This window comes from Hetaerina americana, unplaced genomic scaffold, assembly GCF_022747635.1.
Source record: "Hetaerina americana unplaced genomic scaffold, ioHetAmer1.1.p SCAF_50, whole genome shotgun sequence".
NCBI lineage: Eukaryota > Metazoa > Arthropoda > Insecta > Odonata > Calopterygidae > Hetaerina > Hetaerina americana.
Window position 1 is genome coordinate 3,568,710 of NW_027287096.1, and position 13,560 is coordinate 3,582,269.

The 13,560-nt window shown below is 37.6% G+C and overlaps 2 protein-coding genes across 14 annotated transcripts in view; one reads left to right on the forward strand and one right to left on the reverse strand.

The window, feature by feature from the left end:
* Positions 1 to 11,240, reverse strand: part of psq (BTB-domain-containing protein pipsqueak) — a 30,012-nt gene extending 18,772 nt beyond the window's left edge. Inside the window, exons 1-5 of the mRNA XM_071593066.1 lie at positions 10,952 to 11,240; positions 10,268 to 10,424; positions 9,793 to 10,116; positions 7,732 to 8,278; positions 7,132 to 7,241 (exon numbers count right to left, since the gene is read on the reverse strand). Coding sequence (XP_071449167.1) covers positions 7,132 to 7,241; positions 7,732 to 8,278; positions 9,793 to 10,116; positions 10,268 to 10,424; positions 10,952 to 10,998 — 1,185 coding nt within the window. The 5' untranslated portion in view covers positions 10,999 to 11,240. The remainder of the gene's footprint in view (positions 1 to 7,131; positions 7,242 to 7,731; positions 8,279 to 9,792; positions 10,117 to 10,267; positions 10,425 to 10,951) is intronic.
* Positions 11,241 to 11,434: 194 nt separating this feature from the next.
* lola (longitudinals lacking) overlaps positions 11,435 to 13,560 on the forward strand; it is a 104,239-nt gene continuing 102,113 nt past the window's right edge. For all 13 annotated transcript variants that reach the window (XM_071593091.1, XM_071593087.1, XM_071593095.1 and 10 more), the window contains exons 1-3: positions 11,435 to 11,546; positions 12,137 to 12,322; positions 12,648 to 13,509. In XM_071593091.1, coding sequence (XP_071449192.1) covers positions 12,149 to 12,322; positions 12,648 to 13,509 — 1,036 coding nt within the window. In that variant the 5' untranslated portion in view covers positions 11,435 to 11,546; positions 12,137 to 12,148. The remainder of the gene's footprint in view (positions 11,547 to 12,136; positions 12,323 to 12,647; positions 13,510 to 13,560) is intronic.

Sequence of the window (13,560 nt, forward strand, 5' to 3'; positions counted from 1 at the left end):
CTCTTCCAAATAGTAGTTCATGCTTTTCTCTGCAAAAGAGTAATTTATATATGTTAGGCAACAGAAGAGTTGTTGGGGCCAGATCTGGTGAATATCGTGAGTGATCAACCAATTCAAAGTGCAATGAATTTTAGTCATGGCAATGGCCGAAACATGAGCAGTTGCGCTGCCCAGATGGAAAAGACTTTCTTCTTTTTTTAAATGCATTTGTTCTTTTGCAATTTCTACCGTCAGCCGTTGAAGGAATGATGCATAATATCTCCCATTGTTACTCTTTTTTTTAAGATGATTGATGAACACAACAGTCATCATCACCTTCCCGACCAATGGATCTATATTCACCTTTTTTGGAGCAGATTAACTCTTTGCTGTCCACTGTTTTGACTGTTCTTTCATCACAAAAGTGTATAGGTGGATCCAAGTTTCATATACAGTTATGAATCAAAGCAATAAATTCTGACTCACTTTGTTTAAACTAAAACAACAGGGCCTTGAAAATGTTCACTTGAATGCATTTTTGGTCCAGTGAGAGCAAACATGGCACCCAATGAGTGGATATCTTATAAATATCCAGCCTCTTCTGCCAATATATGACTCATTAGTTCTTTCGACATGCTTACAGCCACTGCTGTGTCTCTAACCTTAATTCGATAGTCATTCAGTACCGTTTGGTGAACGTTTTCAATGTTATTGGTGGATGCTGCAGTTTTTGACAGTCCCAAACACTCTTCATTAGGACAGTCATGTTTAAATTCAACTGCCCAAATTTTCACTGCCATAATTATGCTGCAGAGTTCCAGCACATTACATCCAACTTGTCTTTGATTTGTGTAGAATATTGCCTTTCAAAAGCAATGATTCAATGGCAGTTCGATACACAACTTTTTCCATTTTTACAAAAACTCTCACTGCAACTCACTCAAACAATTGTCAAGCAACAACTGCGGGTGCAAAATTTGTTGAAATGTAGTTGAGTACTTTTGAAAACATGCGTGAACAAATTCACGAAGTTTTGAAGAGTGCTGCCATCTTCATGCAGACGTAGGAAAGTTTTCAGAGGTTACTACTTGTTTATGAGTACTGAGAACTAACATGCATATTTGCTACTTATGTTACATCAATATATAAAAGATGATACATGTGAGATACCGAAAAACCTAACCATAGGTAATGGAGGCCCTCTAACTTCTGTATGTAACTAAAATCCAAGAGAAAGCAATTTTACAAAAAATCATTCCTGTAATCAGTTAACACTATAATGAAATAATGTCTGATGACTTTCAAAAAAAATCATTTTAAAATGATCAAGTAATCATGATGGCAGTGAAAAAATTAACCCTGATGGGTGAATTTAATATGCAGTCCAGCTTAGTGCAAGGTGAACCCTACCCACACCAATCAAACTTATTACAGGGTGAACTCCATCTAGAAAAATAACATTTATTTTTCTCAATACGCATATCAGCACCAATGAAGTGGAATATAGACAAAAGTGTCAATTTTTTTAATAAAACATGTAGAAACAACAGATCCTAGTCCAGACCCTCAACTTTTAATTTTCTCAACAAGCCCAATTGAATGCTACACATTTTTGAACATAAGGTAACAGTTTCGAAATCACTACTTTAATATAGTTCCTAAAACAAATAAATTTCTTACTAGCCACTCATTAAACCCTATAATATAAATGTTTGTAAAGGCATCAACCACACAGAGAGAACAATGAAATTACCTTAGTTATTATTGAACATTAACTATATAAATACATTACTATTACAGTTTGTCAAAAGATAATGAGGAGCAAGAGTTATTTTAAGTGAAGCATAAATATGATGTAATGTAATTTATTTTTTCTTGATACTAGTGGGGAAGAGTGTGAGTTCCAAGCTACATAGGACAGTTAAGTGCTCACCTTAATAAATCTTACCATTCACTCTCTCTATTATAAAAGAAATGACAAGGAACTAGATATTACATTAGTTTCTTACTCTGCAGCAAGAGACAAAAACGGATACGCGATGGTGACTAACAATATTCCAACCTGGTATCCCTGCGTAAGAATTGAATCTAATTTCCCCCCATCTGCTTCCTTACTCATATCATATATGATAATCATTCATTTTGCCCTGGATTCCAACGATAGTAATACGATTAACGATAGTAATACAAACTCAATGAGTGGAAAAGGAAAAATGGGAATTGTTTTCGTTCATCAGCCATTAATTAGTACTTACATGACTTCAGACCAGAATCAGTTCCATGCAACAATCTCAACTTTCACTTACAAGAATTTCTGCGAATCACAAAAAGGAACTTGTTATATCTGCTATAGAACCCATAGTACGTAATTATGGATCTACCTCAACGGTCACAGAAAATGTAAACGATAGAAAAAGTCGTTGGTTTTCATACAGTAATCCCTCAGAAACTCTGTCAAACTTAGATTAATGCACTATGCAATCCAGGGTTACCATTTTTATGAGGTGTCTGGGTGGAGCCCTACCTTCTATCTGTTTTGCAAACCTTTCTCTAATGACTTCACCAAAAAGTAGAATTTTAATACAGCTTATGAATAATTAAATTTTTTACAGAACAGATTTAGCTGAATATTAGAGATGATTTTTCTTACTTTTAGAGCCACTGAAGCTATTAAAAATATCAATTTCCTGAATTATTGCTCTACTTATGCTAATAAAATGAAAATATTGCCCAATGGCAACACAATCCTAGATACTAATTCTTTTACCAAAGTATAACCTTCCTCTTATTGTATTTCATATTCCTAAATACATACTCTTTTACCTTGAGGTCTACTGTCCTTTTTAAATCCATTAACAAAATGCAATAATCACTAACATGATAATCTCAAGAAACTAAACCATTAACTATTTTAAAACTTCTCCACTTCAAAGGCTTCAATGTTTCCAACATGATCACTAATCACCTAAATTTGCAACCTAATAAGAAATATGTTAAAGAAAGTAGTGCACTAATTTGTGTGTGTAACTGGAAATTTTGAACAGGATACTAAGTGGGAAAGGAGCAAAAGATTGAAACCTCATACCAGAATTTCAAAGACATATTTGCTGCTTACCAACACTTTCCCTCAAATATAGCCATATCTTCCAGTGCTCACGTTTCCCCAGGACAAATGCCCCAGCTCAAAGCAAGTCCCAGCAGCATGGGACATACAGTAATAGCCCTGCACTTGCATTGGAACCAGTATTATTATATGTCAAATTCATTTTTACTCCATAAAATATTAAAATGGGTGCATTTCTTTTTGAAAAACATAAAGAAAACCAATTAAATGACTGCTAAAAGAATGAAATTAACCATTGGAGGCTCTCACATAGCTTGGTGAAATCTCACCTACAAATGGAATAACAAATTTGTGATTTCACCAAAATTATTTGTGATAAAGCTGGTCTCATCACTTTGGTGACATTTAAACTCTGTCCTACGTTCTCCAGACTCAGTAATTTTCCTGTTTCCCTAATCTTTCCTTGCCCAAGTTTCACTAATATACCACCATATACAGAAGATTAAATGGAAGAAGGGACCATTTGGTCTCAATTTCGCCCAAATAAAGACCATTATCTATCTATCTATCTATCTATACAGTGTACCTGAAGATGTCCCTCATGTCATGAAATGTATTGCAACCCAAGAAGTTTGTACTTCAGGAATGAAATTCACATAAAAATCTGACACTGCATTAAACTATTCTTCCGCATACATTCACCCCCCCCCCCTTATCCCATAGGCCTACCCCATAAGCCCATCCTTTTCCTGCCTGATGTTCTCTCCTCTATCACAGTCTTCAACATCTATATTTACCTTTCCTGCTTTGTTAGGATCTCTACAAACAATCCTTTCACCTCATCCACTATGCCTCGGCCTTCCTGATTTGCTTTCCTTTCCAACCACTTCACCTTCCTTCAAGGACCATGTTTCCATGCCACACAAATTTATGGTCCATATCAAAGTTTTAGGAAACCTCTTCCTAACATCCTTCATGAACATCAACAACTGTCATCAATTATCTCATTGCCAAAACTAATTAGCCTAATACATTTGTTATTGTTTATGCCTTCATCCTATTGATCATCCTAAGTACCACTACAGCTGCATGCAAAATGAAACAATGTTTTATAGTCCTCAAATATCAACTCCCTTTTTTTTTGAAGGGAAGTAACACTAAACTGACAAAATCTCCAAGCCAAATTCCTCCCCCATAAAAACTCACCCTTCTATTCGTTTGCCTAAACTATTAAAAAGGGATGTTATACATACCCACGGCTTTAATATTTGATTTCAGCTAACTCAATGCCCTTTCTATTAACCCATCAAATTGCCTTAGCCATCCACATCTACTTATTCTTGTTGTTCTACATCTTAACTTGTTGGCTGAGAGTCTATACAGATCCTCTACAAATATTTTCCATATTTCCTGGTTCAATTAATAAGTATTCTAACTTATTTTTGACAGTTTCCATGAATATTCCCCTCTTACTTCCTGATAGTACTTCCACCTTCCCCTAAAGTACACCAATTTAACATGTCTTTTATAAGCTTTCCATGTCCTTGCACATCATATACCACCTCACTTCTTTTGCCCTATTAATTTCCCACCCCAGTTTAAATCTCTTCAACAGGTATTTAACACCAGAAAGTGATCATCCTTCAATGAGTGCCATTATTTCAAAATATACTACTGGAATTAATATTATGTCAAGGAGGCTTTCAAGGTTAGTTATGTATTCATTTTCAGCTTCTAATAAAAACAGCCACCCTACAAAACAAGTTAATTATATTTTGAACTATTACATCTCATGAATACGTAAGACACTCTTGTAACACAAGCCTGTGAAGAACCAACAGGGATATTCATCTGATTTATCAATAACACAAATATTATTCAAGAAAGATTCTGAAAAGATCCTTTCCTCTCTTTCTAGAAACACAAAATCCAACATCATACATAAATTAAAAACTTATTGCTATTATGAAAATGTATCCATTTAATATACTCTAGGTAATTGTTTTGGCACATTATAACAGTGTCTCTAATATAAGGTGAAAATTAGTAGGTACCATCTTGATCGGTACTGGGATAATTATATCAATGTCATAGGTTAAAAATGGGTGATGATATGTATACAATAAGCACTAATTTAAGTCAATTTTATCATAGCCATCCAGGTAAGACTGATTAAGAACTGTTTTAATACATATTCTTGTGAACAGAAATAGAATTTCTGAATCAGAAACTCTAGTGAATAATGAATAGGTGAGCTAATTTAGGAACCATAGGTTAAAATCTAACAGAAAGTAGGATATGCTATACATCTATTATACCTGTATGCAGAAAATAATACACAAATGACCAATGAATTAATGAATAGTTTAAGGAAGGATTTGATCAGTTAACCTGCCAGAATACTTATACTGCAATTAAGTTTTTCAGTAACCTTAAAATACTGAGCAAGCCTGAGCGATACCCAGCATTTACCTTACACCCAGCAATGAGTATTTTCTGACCGTGCTCAAGAAACCACACAACTTGTTTCGAAATATATAAATTGAAGAGGGGAACCAGAACAACAAAATTTTGCAAATAGAATTAACTGTTAAAGTAAGATTGAAAACCTAAAAATCTAATGAAACCTATCACTTTGATGTAGTGTATTGAAATGCAAATTCATAATTTATTGAAACTAATTGCAAAACAACACTGTGGAAATGGTTTTCAATGATTAACAAGGAAGTACCTAAAGCACACAAAAAGAAATCAACTGACCAAAATCCAACATTATAACTGGATAGCTTAAAATTTGACTAGCAATTTCAAAAAAGTAACTTGGATGAATGAATAATTGCCGTATGACACTCTAAGAAATCACTCTGTCTCAACCTGAAGATGAGATGAGTCTCTCATTGTTACACCCTTAGAAACGCAAATAGATCAATATCACACTCAAGACACACAATGGCAAACAATCCTCTCAAGCATCTTTAGCAGAGAAATTCTGAGATGAACTATTTTAATAATAAACTGGGAAATTCAATTGCTTGCGCCAACATTAAAAAAATTATTAATTAGCAATTTCCATGATTCACACTAAAGGATACACAAAAAATTGAGGACATCAGCTTATACCTTAGAAATCTGGCAATTTGGCCTAAATAATTATTCACAATTACCAGATTTTTTTAGAATTACCATTGGATCACAATTTCAGCCAAATATAAAGTAATTTAATTGAGATAGAAATCCATAAAAACAATAGAATACAAAAAGAAATACCGAGTCAATGAGCATTAAATTTACAAATATTCTAGTATTCTGCTCCTCATTAGGATGAGAGGAGGTCATAAATAACTTTGATCTGATGATAGCACCTGAAGAAGACATTTAATGGATGAAGCACAAACATGATATTGTGTGTGTACTTCATCCATTTTATGATGGAAATATAGGAATTGTGAAGGTTGCCATCCATTTGTTCCTGAGCTTTTTTTGTGCTTCAAGTGGCATGTTTCAATGCAAATTCGTATTAAAAAAATGCCCCCAACTGGTAGGCAAACTTCCAAATGCAGATCTAGAAAATGATGAGCACATGCACAAAAATATTAGCAGAGATGAAAAAATGGAAGCCACCCTAAATATTTCCCTTGAATACTTGAACATATATGAACAGACAAGATTATCGAATATGAAATATAATGTAGTGTGTTGTTTAAGAAAAAGAAAGCATACAAAATGTATTGGTCATATCTCTAAAAATTAGACAGCATAAAAACAAAAATTTCCCTGTGATTATTCTTAATTACATCCTTATAAACTAATTCACAGTCAAAATGTATATTTCAGAATGTGAAGTCTAGAAACAAATTAAAACATCACATTAATTATCTAAATGGTTAAACCATTTTACAAACCCAACAATTCTGCTTGCATGCAAGCATCATTCCCCCAAAAGCACACAAGGTAATGGGATCAGGTCTCACGAATGTCAGAGAAAAAAGCACAGAAGAAGAAGTAGATTCTAACAAGTAACTTTACAAGTACCTCAATAGTTATTACCCCAAAAAATGGAATTATTAAAAGGTCAATATATGACTTACCCTTTCAGACATATGACTGTCAATATCAATAACAGCATCTGGTTCAATAGCCCTCAACTCCAATTTCACCTTTACTTCATCACTATGTCTTCGTGGGTAATTGGGATGTTCTGTACATACAAATTAAATATATTTTAAACAATAATCACAAAAGCGGCCTTTACATATAACAAATGAGAATGAAAATAACATGAAATCAAAAAGAACTAGAATGCAAACTCTGCTGTTGTTTGGCAAAATTATCAAAACACATGAAATACAGCAAGAGATACCTTTCTGATGCAAAATTTAATGGAGCAGTGTCTGAAAATGAATAATAACTTAAGTAACTAACACTAAAAAACATCATGTACTCCACTTAAGCGACAGCAGCTCCATCAATTGATAACAGTGGCACTCTTTCATGAACAAAAACTGTCACTGAATGCCACCATAATTGATGACTACCAAAGATCAGTAAAAGCATTACAAGAGAGATCTTCACCCAAAAGCACAACTCTCATCTGACTTTAGCACGTTGTCCAGCCATAAACCGAAACACAACTACTACACTACTCAACTAATAAGATGATAGGAAGCTTTCAGGGGTAAAAAACGTACCTGGCCTCGGTCCTGGCATCCTATCTGCTGGGGAGCATGGATAGATCTCTAGCTCCTCCATTCTTCCTCCCTGTTGGCCCTGTCCCTGGGACCCTGGAGCTCTTTCCCCTTGGCCCATCTCGTGGCCTTCCTTCACCACCACACCGGGTTCCTGTTTCTCTCCGGGATGACGGGGTATCTCACCACCCTCCCCTCCTCCCTGGGATGCAGTGCTTCCACCTTCTCCAACTTGCCCGCCCTCTCCACCTTCTCCACTGGCCTTGCTGACATCCCCCTGGGCACCCTCGGTACCGCTCTCGCCGCCCCCCGCGGAACCGGGGGCACCGTTCGATGGCACAGCACCGTGCTGTTGATTTTGGCCGGGGTCTGCCCCCTTGCCGTAGTCGCCGCCGGGACCAGCGGCGCCTGGTGGCCCACCCGGTGGCGGGAGGCCGGCTGCCCCATGTCCCCGTTCCGTGTCGAGTGATCTCCTTCTCATGCCCATCCCCATTCCGTGGCCGCTGTGGTGATGCTGGCGGTGATGATCAGTAAAAATTGCCCTTCGAACCTGAAAACCCACGACATATTGTGTCAATCCCAAATACTTGTCGTGTCCCCAAACAAAGGAGTGAAGATCCCGCGGTGGATATGGCCATTTTAATAATTAAGGGTGGGAAATCTACGAGAAATTCCTTCAACGATTTGTGCCAGGAAGGGAGACGAGAAATCAGGCATCGGCACTGCCTCGATCCATACGAAAGGCGCCAGGAGAATCAACAGTTTAACATCACATTCGCCTGGAAGGTGGCTGGCTACAGTACCTCGACTTCCAACTGAGCTCATTGAATTAATCACTAAAAGATGAACAAACGGGCCTGCTCATGAGGCGAATTTTTGACCGAACACGATAAATGGAAAAAAACACAAAATATCCGTTTCACCGCATGAGTTATAGTTTATAAATTGAAAACAGTAACGAGGCGACTGCAAAATTCACTGTTATCCTTTCTTCACAATTAGAGCTAAAATAGCCCGCGATGGTTCTTGACTGAGTTTTCAACGAACTGAATGATGGATGAATCCTGAACTTAAAGGCATCAATGAGTACACAACAACCCAAGTTTTTTCGGTTGACTTGTTTACAAAAAGGGGAGCAAGTTTTCCTTAAAGGGGCGTGCTCACGTCCAACACAAGATAGCATACGATTATGGTATAGCTTATAAAGTTTTTGAGTCTTTCCACTTCGGATTATGTACTAAAGCAAATGTTTGAGTAAATTTTAATATGCGCGGTTTTCAAGAGCTCACAATCATAATGCCCCAATCACTACCCTAATCCGATGGCGACGAGAGTACTGGTGGGGGAAATATAAGGAATACGTTCAAAAACCTGTACCGGGGGTATATTATGGATGATAATTAATAAATCCATTTTAAACTTAATAATTGAAATGAGTAAGGCAGAACATGATATTAACCAGCGTATCCGAATAATCTCACCGAGGGTAACTTCATAATAAATTTCGTTAAACCCAATTGTAATAACTCGGATCGATGAAATTGAGATGTGAGACGGGCAGCCCGCCGGTCATGACACTCGGAAAACTAAAAACTTAATTTGATCCAAACAGGCATAACAACATCTAAGATTTGAAGAATTATAATAAAAACCCCAAACCAAGTGCAAGTGTTAGATACAAGCCCCTACTTCACGTTAACAATACCATTTTACGTAGCTAGAAAATAATTACCACATCCATATGACATGAAAATCAAATTTATACTAACCTTATAAATAATAAGATTAAAACGGTTGACAGTAAAACATTGATAACCAATGCGTATGAAAATGAGAAAAGTTACAGGAGAAATAGCCAAATTCTCTAAAGAAAAATCAAACCTACGTTGACCGAAACCGCGGGTAACAATAAATCACCACTTGATCAACAGCTCGAAGTCACATGAGATATCCCTAAAGTGCACCAATTTACCTTAAATGAAGCATCCTTTGATTACGACTACATATTTCGATAGCGTAACTCGGGAAAGGGGCCAAAGAAGGTGAAAAAACACGATAACTTACCTGATCAACGCACCGTCGTTTATATCCAGATAAGCGAAGCTTGGTGAAAGAACGTCGAGAAATTGGCAAAGAAGTAACACCGTCGGAGCCTCCAGCATTCTTGTCAGAAACTTCACAAAGACCTTTAATTTTCAACTGATCAGCTGTCTTTAACAGAGACTGCAGTTCAGCTTGTGACACATCAATTTCACCTTTGTACACAAACTCTATGATGAATTTAAGATCACTATAGCAGACATCTTGAGGCATGATGATAACAGGATGTTTACAAGGATTTTCCAAAAGCAGTTTTTGAAAAAATGGGGAACAAGCTGACAGTACCACCTGAAAAAATGTTAAGCGTATCATATAAAAACGTGATTTACTATATTTTCGCGCCGAACTCATAATAATAATGCACTCATTACAAACGTCAGTCACAAGAGCAACAATATTGCCAGTCGATTGTATGTACCATTCAATTCGAGACGTTTACCTTATGAGCTTTTAATGATGCCTCATTACATGCCAAAGTCACGTCAACAAACGCTTCATCTTGAAGAAGCTGATGAAACACAGACGTCATATTAGACTGGTAGTTATTCCACCGCAAACAGTAGTGTTGGCTTGCCATGTTTGTGCCCGGTCTAGTACTGTATAAAGAGAAAAGCTTCAGTCAGAACCTTGTAACGGCAGCAGCGGTCTGGTTAAGGTAAACAATAGCGGACGAAATCTGCACGCACCCGCGGCTTTCGTCGGAAAAAAACATCAATCAAACCTTTTAAACGCCTAAAACAATTTACCGCATCCTAATATAAGGATAGAGTCTGTGTGAATGAAGAACAACCCCTGTATACCTTTACGGACTAGACAGTAGAGCGCAACTGATGCTATTGGATGTTTATAAAACGGAAAACGCGAATTGAAATGCGCGCATTTTATCCGTCGAAAAAATAAACTTAAACCAACTAACAGCTTCGACAACAACTAAATTGATGACAATCGCTATTTTTCCTTGAAACCCTTTGCGATACAAATAACTTCCACCAATATTTACTCTATGAAGCAAAGGTTAATGACAAGTCAAAGAGAAATGACGTTAGGCAACAAGAAGTCACTCACAATCGCATTTTTACACATTCGTCGTCTACACAAAAAACTTTAGGGAGCAAATGCTCACCTCAAAGGTCGCTTTATCGTGGGCACATTTGCAGGGAAGCACTTCATCCTAGCTATATAGTACACGTCCCAGGCCGTCCACAGCACTAATCTGATAAGTTTCCTTCTTCCTGTGATAGGTTTTCACAATATAAAAGGTTATATCGCCATATCCCGAGGTTGTAACAGAAACTCCCGTCTCACGTAATCCAAGCCGAGGCTACGGATAGTCCGAGTAGTGAACAGCACTCCAGTAAAGTCAGAATTGACGATTTGAGCCTATTTTGTTAGACCTACTTCTTCTTCCTATCAGCTCTCTCTTTCAGCGTTCTCCTTTGCACCTTTTCTCATTCCACTGAGCTAAAGGGTGGTGGTGCCTTGAGCGGACCGACCAATCACGAACGAGAACATAGCTTCGGAAGCCGTGGCGCTGGGTGAATTTTCCGTTTTTAAGCGTCATGTAATTTCACCTTTTAAATCGTTACGTATCGACGCCATTCCAAGGGTCGGCCATTGTGTGAAAGAAACCAACGTTAGAGTAGTGTGAAGTGATTGAGCGGGAATCGGAATTTTCAAGTAATATAAAGGTTGTTCGAAGAGAATTATTGCCGCAGTTGGTAAGCATAAGTTTGTTTTTCACTTCATATGTAATAGTTGCAAGTTACTTATTGTTATATGGATGAAATACCAAGTTAAATATGGATGAGTGAAAAGGTTGTGCGAATAGCTTTTAAGTTCCATGATGCTCCCACAAATGTCTTTTAAGTTATTACTTTTTATACTTCATTGGTTAGTTTTCATCGTAACGATTGTTTATTATTATAATTAATTGTCTGATAGTATATTTACGGTAGTTATTGAATCTCCGATAGTACCGTGAAGGCTAAATCTAAATGACGCCCATACACCGGTTGTGTGGCTAATTATTCTTAACATGGCGGTTGCCACCATGCCAAATGTACTTTTTGATACCCGACTCACCTCATCGAATGCATGTAATTATTATCTCTGCATTAAATAATGGCGAAAGTGAGGTATTTTGTGGTATTTTAATACTTTTTTAACAGTGTTAGTGCGAAACAGCACTATTGGTTTGTATTATTTTCTCCTTTTCATTCATGACCTTCAGGAAATGGATCCATTTTAAGAGCATCTTGAAGCGATTGCATCGGTTTGGGTTTCAAAGCATATATTCATTTGTTTGCAGGTTTATAACATTATGGGATCAGAACAACAATTTTGTTTGCGATGGAACAATCATCAAAGTACCTTGATCTCTGTTTTTGACACGCTTCTCGAAAGTGAGACTTTAGTAGATGTAACGTTGGCAGCTGAAGGACAGTATTTAAAAGCTCACAAAGTAGTTTTATCAGCATGCAGTCAGTATTTTCAGGTATGGATAAAATTATTTCCCCCTGTAGAGCAAAATGAAGTGAAAGTTCTGTGAGGAAATTGGTTAATGGAGGTGAATCGCTAATTGTAATATTTCACAGTATTTTAGGAAATATTCCATTGAAGACTTTTGATGCAAAGATAGTAGTTAAGTTTAACCTGTGAGACCCATAATAAGTTCCATTGACCAAAATCCTTGTAGCTACTTAGTGAACTTGAATTTTTTTTAAACATATTTGCATTAAATTATCAGCATTGTGAATTGGCAGTATTATGACGTTGTAAATGAGCCTTAGTCAAGCATTTATTGCGCATTTATTTTTCAGGAATTATTGTGCCATCACTTAGAAAAACATCCCATAATTATATTAAAAGATGTAACTTTTCAAGAATTAAAAGCATTAATAGACTATATGTATCGTGGGGAAGTGAATGTGTCTCAGGAACAACTTTCTGCTTTAATTAAAACTGCCGAGTCCCTTAAAATAAAAGGCCTTGCTGATGGAGGTGACAGAAGGCCAGACAGGAAATCAGTGCCTCAGCTATCCCCCCCTCTTCCTCCTGTACTTGCTCCAGCGCTCTCCGGGAATCTATCACTTGATAGTAGGTCCATGGGCGCTGGTGATTATGCTACAAATAGTCCCCTTCAACATGGTCCCAGAGAAGGAAGCATTTCCCCCGTGTCCAGAAAGAGGAAAAGAATTCGGCGTAGGTCTGGGGAAGGTGTGGTTGGCGGAGGGGCGCACGAGGGAGAGGTTGGTGGTGGCTCGGAGCAGGCCTCTTCCTCTGCCTCAACTCTCTCGGTGCCAAATATCCCCGCCACCATCACACCCGTAAACTCAGGTTCAAGGACAACACCAGGTGATGCAGATGGAGGGGATGACGAAGGAGTTTCTGGAAGCAAGTTAGATGGAGGACAAGAAGATGGAGCACAGGGACCCGCATCATCTAAGCAAACTAAATCCGAGCCTGGGACATCGTTGCAATCACACTCACAAACTCCTTTATTGGAACCAAAGTCAGAATACAGGGAAGAGGATGATGATGATGGCGAAGCAGATGAAGACAGCATGGACAATGTTGTTGCGCTGGATGAGGATGTGATGGACATGGAAGGCAGCAGAGATGATGGACTAGACCAGAAGGCAGGACCCTCTCACGGAGCCGAGGTGTCCGGGCAAGGATCTGGTAAGTCTGGGTGTAAAAAAAGCTTGCGTAGTTTTTCAATTTTTCGGTTAT